The sequence below is a fragment of the Anguilla rostrata genome, chromosome 14 (genome assembly GCF_018555375.3).
Source record: "Anguilla rostrata isolate EN2019 chromosome 14, ASM1855537v3, whole genome shotgun sequence".
Lineage (NCBI taxonomy): Eukaryota > Metazoa > Chordata > Actinopteri > Anguilliformes > Anguillidae > Anguilla > Anguilla rostrata.
This window is the reverse complement of record NC_057946.1, coordinates 6,650,728-6,660,218: the sequence shown is the minus strand read 5'-3', so window position 1 is coordinate 6,660,218 and position 9,491 is coordinate 6,650,728. Positions and strand designations below refer to the sequence as shown.

The window sequence follows — 9,491 nt, the reverse complement described above, 5'->3', positions numbered from 1 at the left end:
AACATGCAGTTCGCATTCCCTCCACTGTGACCTACTATGCTCTTCCCTCGGCCGAAAATGATATCGGCCTAGGTTAGACCACTGGTATTTAAACTTGGTCCTGGGACCACCCTGTGTATGCTGGCTTTCGTTCTAACCAGAATGGCAGTTTCATAATTTTTTTTTAAGTTGTAAATTTTTATTAATTATGTTTTCACTTGTTTAGAGGGATTATTTGTCCTCTTAAATCACATTATGTCAGAAATAGATACAAGTCACTTACTGAGGTATATTGCAAACAACTACAAAAAAGTTATACATAATTTAACTGATCAAGTGAAGTATTAGGGCGGCACGGTGGTGCAATGGGTAGCACTGTCGCCTCACAGCAAGAAGGTTGTGTGTTAAAAATAAGTTCATGAAAGAAAAATTGTGAAAGAACTTAAGAACATGTGTTCGACATTCTAATTAGGAACCTATTGATTCCCCTCAGTGCTGAATTTAACCAGTTTTTTTAAAAAATTTAAATTACCTCTTTTTATGCAGTTGTTAGCAAAATAGCACAATGTGAACATGTACTTTTATATTATGGTAGGCCTATGCATAGCTATTTCCGACATAATGTGACTTGTGAGGCTAAATCTAAAAGTAATTAAGTAATAATCAAGTAATGAAGAAAATGTAACAGCTTGTTAAAATTCCGGGTTTGCCGTTGTGTCTAGAACGAAAACCAGCATGCACCGGAGGTCCCGAGGACCGAGTTTGGATTCCAGTGGACTGAACTTTAAGCGTCAACCACTTTTTGAACGGGTTTTATTTTAAGCACCAGGTTACCTTTCATGCGTAAGCAAGATATATATATATATATATATATATATATATATATATATATATTCATGTGTTGTGTGCTGCAGATCAGCCAATATGTTACATGTAGCGGTTTGTTGGCAACATATGAATTTAGCTGTACAGGCCGCCGGCTACTGTAAATGGGTCTAGGCTGTATTCATATGCTGTTGCAGGGAGGCTCTTGAAACCAGCGCCGAATGGTCCTGCGGCTGCGATTGGTTGTCTCTGCGCAGTCTCCAGTCTATTGTCTTTTGACGGACCGCCGGCTTCCTGTGTGTGTTCTTCGTATGCTGGCTGACAAGTACGCAGGTCTGCACATTACCCACTTCGTTTTATCAAATGATTTCATTTATGTTATTTGGCGATGATAACCGGTGAATATAAATTGTACATGTCTCATGTTATTATTTTTAAGGTTTTTTCCGTCCATGCCCTCGCTGTCGCGATGGTTACGAGCCTCAATCCTGTTGATGCACAATAACCTTGACTAGCCACGACCAAGTAAGCTTTAAAATGTCTTCACATATCCAGACACAATTCCCGAACGTAGATTTAAACCGAGTGTTTTGCTTTTATTGACTTTAGTGGGAAAACGTCGTTAAATTTTACTTCAGCTTACCCCACTGAAGTGTACTAGGGCTATTCTTGAGAGTAAATGCACATTCATGATTTGTTAGTGGAATTGCAAGGTCCTCTGTTTTTCTACGCGATGTGCTGTTAGGCTACAGGTGTACAACGTCAATGTGGTAACAGCTAGCATATTCGAAATCATTGATTGCTTTTCTGTGATCGTTTGATCGAATAGATGACATTCGGATACCTGGGCTATAGTATTGAACAATGGAATGTGGGTTTCGTCCCTTTCGCCTTTTAACGTACAGCGGGGGTGCACAAGGGCCGATGAGTTGCAGGATTTTGTGCCAACTTCTGCTCTTAATTATTTAATTGGCTGCATCATATCTTGATCTGACGTTTGTATAAGCACCAGCTACAGCTGCAGACTGCAAGTGTATCCTAAAGATTTTGCTGAGCTCAAATGCATCAATAATCACTTACATTCTTAAATTCGGTGCTTTCATGTACAAATATTTATTTTCAAAGGTGTACTTGGATGTAAACAGTTTAAAAAAAGTTTACCTTGTCTTGCATCATTGTTTTAGGAGCAGGCTTTGAAGTGTATATTTTCTGCACTACACTCATTTACAGTTTTTTCTGTTTCCTTTCCTTTAGTTAAAGTGAACAGGGCACTGTCCATTGGGTTCGTGTCTCGGGTGAAGTAAGTGCAAAAAAAAAAAAAATGTAAGTGGAAAACATCCTCATGCACTCAGTTCTGTTGGTTATAAATATTTAGAACATTTATTTTTTTGTTATTACTGGTCTGATGTCATGTGGTCTTTGTTTTATTCTTTAGGTTAGGGCTGAAGTACGATGTTTCCCTGCCGATGGCAGCTGGGGCTTTGTTTGTCGTTATTCCTTACAGTATCTCCCTCGTTGCCCAGTGGATGTATGGGTGGCCAAACAAACCAGGGTATAAAAAATACATAGAGGCTCTAAGGCCAAGGTAAATCAACATATACATACATACATTTTTTGGGCTAGTATGTTTTCATAAGGTGGTCTATTTGTGTAGCAAGTGCATGATAATTGTAATTTACCTGTGTCATCCGAATGACTTATTCCTAGGCGGATATACTCTCTAACTAGAGCTGTTTTGGAAATGCTCAAGTATCTTCAATATGGGAAACTGTACTTTCAGTGGAAGTCGTGGTACAATGATACTGATAACCATAAACATTATGAAAAGGTAAGTGCACCTAAGTGAAAGCATGAATTATGTAAAAAGAGAGTAGACCATTTACATTAAGGATCTGTGAAAACAAATTACTAATTATTTGAATACTGAGTAGACTGTATTTGCATTTTTTTTGACAGCTTCTAAGCATCTAATGATTGGCTTGTTCTAATTCAGGGTGTCATTTTTGGTCGTCGGGGGAACAAATTGGATTTGTACTACGCCCCAAATGTGGACCATTCAGGTGGTGTTGCTACACCTGTGGTTGTTTTTATATATGGAGGTGCATGGGGTTCAGGAGAGCGATCCATATATTGCCTGTTGGCCTTGCAAATGGCAAAGGAACTCAATGTCACTGTGGTCTGCCCAGATTATGCCACCTATCCAAAGGTAGAGTATTATGTCAACCATATTTAATAAACTAAAATGGAATCCATTTTTTTTGCACAGGTTATGGCATTTAAATGTGCATATACTTCACAATATTTTTTGACAGAATTCTAGCTTGTGTAAAATGCACACCAATTTTATGAGCTGTATGAGCAGTAATAGGGTGTATGTGAACTGTATTATAATGTTTTTTTTATTTCTAGGGGACCGTTTTACATATGGTTCAGGATATTACTGATTGTCTTGTTTGGATAGGGGAAAATGGGCATAAATTCAGTATGGACAAAGTAAGTGAATCTAATTTTTTTCATTTTAACTGAACATACAAACAGTTCTGTCTCATTTTCACCGTTATGCAGAAATGTCAAAAAAGCACAGGAACAGCAAGAAGTTTTTTATTTATATATATATATATTTATTTATTTATTTATTCATTAGCACAGGTTCCTGGCATTCATATGAAGCTTTTGCATCAGCTTTAATAGTTATTGAGTTATTAAAACATGCAGTACAGAGCTGGGTGAGAACTTGGGTTGAGAGTAAAAAAAAAAAACAGAGAAAGGACAAAAATGCAAATAGAGTTTTGCTTGTCACATCTGACACATGCCATCATATATAAGTTACTGCAGTAATTGATGCAGAAATAAAAAAATATATATATTTATTTGTGCATTGCACTAGGACAAATGCTTTGTAATGTATTCTAGAGTGATACTTGATAGAAGTGTCATTGACCTTTGTCTGTTTACAGGACAATGTTGTATTGATTGGCCACTCCGCTGGTGCTCACTTGTGTGCACTGACTGCACTCTTTCTGGTAGAAGGCATGGAGGAACTGGCAATAGAACCAGCTAAACAGAAGGAAATTTCCCTGTCAATCAAAGGAGTCACAGGTGCCAGCAAACTCATACCATAGAAAGCAAACAGCTCTGAAAGCTTTTTGTCACATTCCCATAGATTATTATTATTATTATTATTATTATTATTTTGGGAGACCATACACCTTCAGAAGAAACAGGAAATGCAGAGCAGTGTTAGTACTGAAACAAAGCAAGTTCAAGGCAAAAATTTACTGCATGCTTTTTATGGTTTAGTATGTCCTGTGATTTTATAGTGCATCAGAACACCATACAGTGCTGTGAAAAAGTATTTGCCCCCTTCCTGATTTCCTCTATTATTGCGTATTTGTCACACTGAATGGTTTCAGATCTGTAGACAAAGTGTAATAGTAGACCAAGGGAACCTGTGTAACCACAAAGCACATTTTTAATTATTTCATTTATTTAATGAAAAAAGTTATCAAACACTCATATTAAATTTGGTTAATTGGTCAGTGGGCAATTACTTTTTCACAGGGGTGATATGGTTGTTTGAAAACTGGTGTCCTCATGAACAGTAGGACAGGTGTGTAAAAGAATTCCCTTTACATATAAAAATAAATTAATTTATGATAATACACGTCTCAAGCAACAGCAGAGTTTCGGGATCCGAACCAAACCATTTTTATAAGAAATGGAAGAAAGATTTTGCTTAAGTGGGTTGTTGGCAGTTTCCATTAAGTTGAGTTGTCATTACACGAGTGTACAGTTAGGGAGTGATGTAAGCAATGTAAAGAATTTTTCCTGTGTTCCAGGCCATAGATAGTTTTGTATTGATGGCCTTGAGTTCCAAGGTTAGTGGAAACCTGATCAATATTAATATCCTCCAATGGAAAATGTATCTTAGGGCATTAGTGCATAGGGGATATCTCTGCACCTGAAGGAGATTAATGTGTCTGATTTCATTATATATAGATTTTGACCTGTTCATTTAGTTTACAAAAAACATTTTCCTGCTTGTTAAGTTGTGACTATTAATTTTGTATAATGGGCGAATTAATGATTTGGTTTTTTGCATGGCTGTTCATGAAATGATATTTCAGGGTTGAGCGGTGTTTACAACATACCGGACCATTACCAGCACGAGAAAATGCGGGGGATTGAGTATGTGTCCACAATGCACAAAGCCATGGGGGGCGTGGAGAACTTTGAATTTTACTCACCTACAGATTTTTTAAAGATTCTGTCCGAGGACAAACTGAAGAGGTAAGTTTACCTTAAACTTTTGGCAGAACTAGCAAGTTTTAGTGCTTCACTGTGTTTTTTATCATTTTAGTATGTTTTTAAAAGCATTATTTACTTGCATTAAGCCGATTTATATCCAGCGTGATGATGCAAACATGAGTGCAAAGGTGAAGGATCACAGCTCAACCTTATACTCAAACTATAGCAAATACTGCAGGAAGCAGTAGTGCATTTCTGTCATTTCTGGCTTTGGCCAAATAAATAAAAAAGCAAACCCTTGCCAAATAAAAATTATATTGCATTTCCCTACAGCCTATTTCATCCAGAGTGGTTGAATGTGTAGGCTGACAAATAATATGGCATAAGGGAATATGTATGTTAAACCTTTCATTCATAAGGGACAATATGGTGACCACAAGGGTCTTATTGAAGTGTATGTAAGTTGTTTTCATCTTTCAACTGTTTTTTTCTACTCTTCATGTTAATTGTATAGAGTGCCTCCCTTCTGCTTGATCCATGGAACGAATGACATCATCGTGCCCATGGAGTCATCCATCAGGTTCTCTGACGTCCTCGCGTCCCTCTCCGTGAAGGTCTCCCTTCACCTCCTGCCTAAAATGGACCACACAGAGATTGTCACGGACCTCATGGCCCCCGACAGACACTTCTACCGCACGGTCTATGGCTGTGTCAAAGAGGAGTACAGCAAGTTCCAGGGGAAATGCTGAACACTTGGAATGAGTTCTGTTCTGAACACCCTTTTTTGTTTTAACACTGGTTTACTGCAATGTTCAGTTTCTTTCGTACATTTCGTTGATGTGGAACAATAACCTCAAAATTTAAATAGTTGTACTGACCATATTTCCAGTATTAGTTATCTGAGCACTTTTTTCTTTGTACACAGTAACACTTATTTCCATTAGTGTTATTGTATTATTTTCGGTTTCGTATTGAACAAATCTGACAGTTTCACTAGTCTTGCATGTTGTTTTGTAATTAACTTATCTTGATATCATTGCATTTAATGACTGAAACAAGCATACCTTGAAGCAATACCAGAGAGAATGATTTGCATGAATTTATTTTCTGCAGTTTTTCCTAAACTCTGCTTCTCCCTGTAAGTGCTCATTTACCCTTCGCTAACAAAACTAAAGTACGATTTAAAAATTTTACTTTTTGGATTTTAGTAGTTGGATTTTAGCAGTTATCTTAAAAGTCAATTCATTGCTCCCCTTTTTTCTGATAAGGTTGCAAATCTTGGGGCAGCACATATATATATAACTGGAAACTAATAACTAATGTCAGTATGAATTATTCAGTATAAGCGTTATGATTACCTTAAGATAATGCTGTACAGTGTTGGCCACTGTAGTGTTTCCTTGTTGGCTCATGAACCTGAAAAAATGTGTGCAAGCAGCCAAAAATGGCAGCAAAATTATTAATGTTTCAGTGTTTCTTTTCCAGAAAGTGTGCCGCTGCACAATGAAGCAGTCACTGCAGATGGTGACAGAGAAGGTTCTAAGCAGATTACTAAATTTACAGATTTACTTTTCAACGTCTGATGGTTATTAGACTATTGTACCCTACACTTTACTCAACATGTATGTAACAGAATGTATTTCAGAATGGTACTGCTAATGTCTCCTAATTATAGTGGATCCTATTATGCAGAAGCATGTTTTTTTTGTTACATTATGAAGGTAACATTTGTATGTTACTGCTTTGCCGTCTTTCGCTTAACTTATGTATTTTTGCAAATTTATTTCTCATATTAAAACAGGACAAGGCTCTTGTGACTCTATGCTGCATGCTTTATTTATGCATGTCTACTGTGTGGGCCACACAGACCATGTTTCTTTCAATTTAATTCTCACCAGCCTGTTTACATTACATTATATTACATGAACTTCTAGGCATTTAAGCTTTGAAGGTTGAATTACTTTTATTTCACAAGTGTTTCACTGAAGCACCAGCAAATCATAACATTACTTCATATAAGACAGGTGATAGCTAAGAATGCTCCCAGCCTTTGCTGAACGTGAAAGTTGAGGTTCCTCTGTGTTCACCTGCTAAATCTTGTTTCATTCCGTTTGTGTTGAAATAATCCTGCATTCTGACTTCAGTGGTCCAATGATTTATTGTGACTCTTTTTGAATGAACTGCTGTGAATCCTGTCATAATGAATTAAAACCATGTCTGTGTATTGGGCCAGGGCAGGCTGGGGGCTGAGCTAAGACGTCAAGTACTGTATGCCAGATGCTTCAAGATATTTGTAAGAACCTCTGAACAAAATGCTAATTTTCTAGCTTTTGTTGTTAAAAAATAACGATTAAATGAATGAAAAATATTTTTTGATTTGTTCTTTGTAAAGTGAGGAAACATGATCCCTTTTACTTTTACTATTAATTATTTTATTAGTCATCCATTTTCAGTGTATGATTATAAATGTACACATTAAGTGCTCAACGCTGCTTTTTTAATAAGTGTTTTCTTTCACATTCATATTATATACATACTGTAGTCTCCTGAGAAGCAGACGCCCCTCTTGGTTTTTTCAATTTGTTCAAACAAATTGTGTTTCTTCTCAAAAAGAAACCTGTCTCCAACTATTTATATTTTAAATTGTGCTTGCAAGGTTATAAATGTATGTCTGCTATCTTTTCTCCGATGCTTTACCGAGCTGTTCTGTTCTGCATTCCACCATTTTTCAGCAGTTGTTGCTGAATTGAATTTCAGCAGAATGGGGCATAATTTTGCAGTTTCTCCCAAACTGGCGGAATTGTTTTATCTGGTTTTTATTTATTTTCATTCTATTTGGAAAATGTCCACATGAAGTGCTAATTTGCGAATGACACAGTGCAAAGCATGAGAACATGTAAGGTTATGGGACATGCATATTCTGAAAGAATTTAACACTAAACTTTTTTGCCAAAATGTTTAAAATGCTAAATAAAAAATATTGACATGCTTTATATGAAGCATAGAAGCTATCATTGAAATGGCACACAATATATTGATATATGTATCAATATCAATAGACTGTTAGCATGGGAGATGGCAAGATGATTTTGCATGCAAAATTCATTTAGAAACTGAAGTTGTTTTTTTATCTTCAGAATGCTTTTCAGGCCTTTATATGTATAAGATTGTTTGAAAAAGCGCCTGAATTGACCAAACTCCCATATTCAGGTGTATTATAAAATTAAACTGATTATGTCATTAGTCCTGATGGAGAACACACATTTTAAAATACATTAAAATGAAATCGCTGCATACTTTACGCTGAACCAAAGCATATTTTTAAACCAACAGCAGGTGTCAGCATTCTCTTGCATATTTCATATGTTTGCCATTCAGAGCTTTATCTTGAACATACAGACAGGTGACGGATTACAGGAAAAACCTGAATAAATGAGTGGAAGTACATACTGAATGCAGATGCTTCTATACAGGTGTACTGTATGATACAATTAAGCAATTAACATCCTATCATGCTCTGTGGCATGTATAAAAATGCTGAGCAGGCCCAGTTGACCTCGATTTTGGATCAAGATGGCAAGAGGAAAAGATCTTAATGACTTTGAAAGAGGCTTCGTTATTGGGGCATGGATGGCAGGAGCTTCAGTCGCAAAGATTGCTTAACTGGCTAGTGTTTTAATTGTAAGAGTGACTAAAGTAACATCTGCATTTAGATGTATGGGAAAGACATCAATAAATGGGGTCGGAAATTGTGATCGAAAGCACACATTCAATGACAGTGAGTAAGTGCATGTGTGGCATACACCAAGAGAATGATACAGGCCTGAATGCTTGACCCCTACAGTGTCTCTGGCTCTGTTATGTTGTGGGGGGCATTTTACTGGCATGGTTTGGGTCTACTTGTCCCCCTGCAAATCAATACAAAGTTATTCTGAGTGATTACCTTTATCCTATGATGAAACATCTCTATCCTGATGGGAGTGTTCTCTTCCAGGATGACAGTGCCCACATCAACAGGCCATGAGGGATCACTGAATGGTTTGATGAGTATGAAGATTATGTGAATCATGTGTTATAGCTTTTGCAGTCACCAGATCTAAACCCAGTTGAACACCTATGGGAGATTTTGGACAGACATGTAAGACAGTGCTCTCCACCATCATCATCAAAACACCAAATGAGGGAATATCTTTTGGAAGATTGGTGTTCCATCCCTCCAGTAGAGTTCCAGAGACTTTTAGAATCTATGCCAAGGCACACTGAGCTGTTCTGGTGGCTCGTGGTGGCCCAACACCTTACTAAGACACTTCATGTTGGTTTTTCCTTTAATTTGTTACCAGTTTGTCAGTACTAAGTGACATATGTTACTTTCTGTTATTTATAATGCTAACCTTATGCTCTGTATTTTACAGAGCTCCATATTAAACCGTAAGGGTGTT

General features: G+C 36.9%; 1 protein-coding gene across 5 annotated transcripts; it reads left to right on the top strand.

The window, feature by feature from the left end:
• Positions 1-1,057: 1,057 nt before the first annotated feature.
• On the top strand, positions 1,058-8,051 carry LOC135239604 (uncharacterized). Of its 5 annotated transcripts, none has more exons than XM_064308396.1 (10): positions 1,058-1,137; positions 1,244-1,329; positions 2,059-2,104; positions 2,240-2,389; positions 2,512-2,632; positions 2,798-3,010; positions 3,214-3,297; positions 3,762-3,903; positions 4,932-5,094; positions 5,567-8,051. In XM_064308396.1, exons 4-10 carry the CDS (start codon positions 2,271-2,273, stop codon positions 5,799-5,801), a joined length of 1,077 nt encoding a protein of 358 aa, XP_064164466.1. In that variant the 5' UTR covers positions 1,058-1,137; positions 1,244-1,329; positions 2,059-2,104; positions 2,240-2,270; the 3' UTR covers positions 5,802-8,051. The 5 variants fall into 5 exon arrangements, with proteins under 5 accessions (XP_064164466.1, XP_064164461.1, XP_064164464.1 ...); XM_064308391.1 differs by having other exon boundaries at positions 2,059-2,127; XM_064308394.1 differs by having other exon boundaries at positions 2,059-2,131; positions 2,245-2,389.
• Positions 8,052-9,491: the final 1,440 nt, after the last annotated feature.

What these genes read in the sequence shown, in the direction of transcription:
- LOC135239604 (XM_064308391.1), top strand. An exon ending in GTCAATCAAAGGAGTCACAG is followed by an intron (nt 3,904 to 4,931) that starts GTGCCAGCAAAC and finishes ATGATATTTCAG; the next exon opens with GGTTGAGCGGTGTTTACAAC. An exon ending in TCCGAGGACAAACTGAAGAG is followed by an intron (nt 5,095 to 5,566) that starts GTAAGTTTACCT and finishes TTAATTGTATAG; the next exon opens with AGTGCCTCCCTTCTGCTTGA.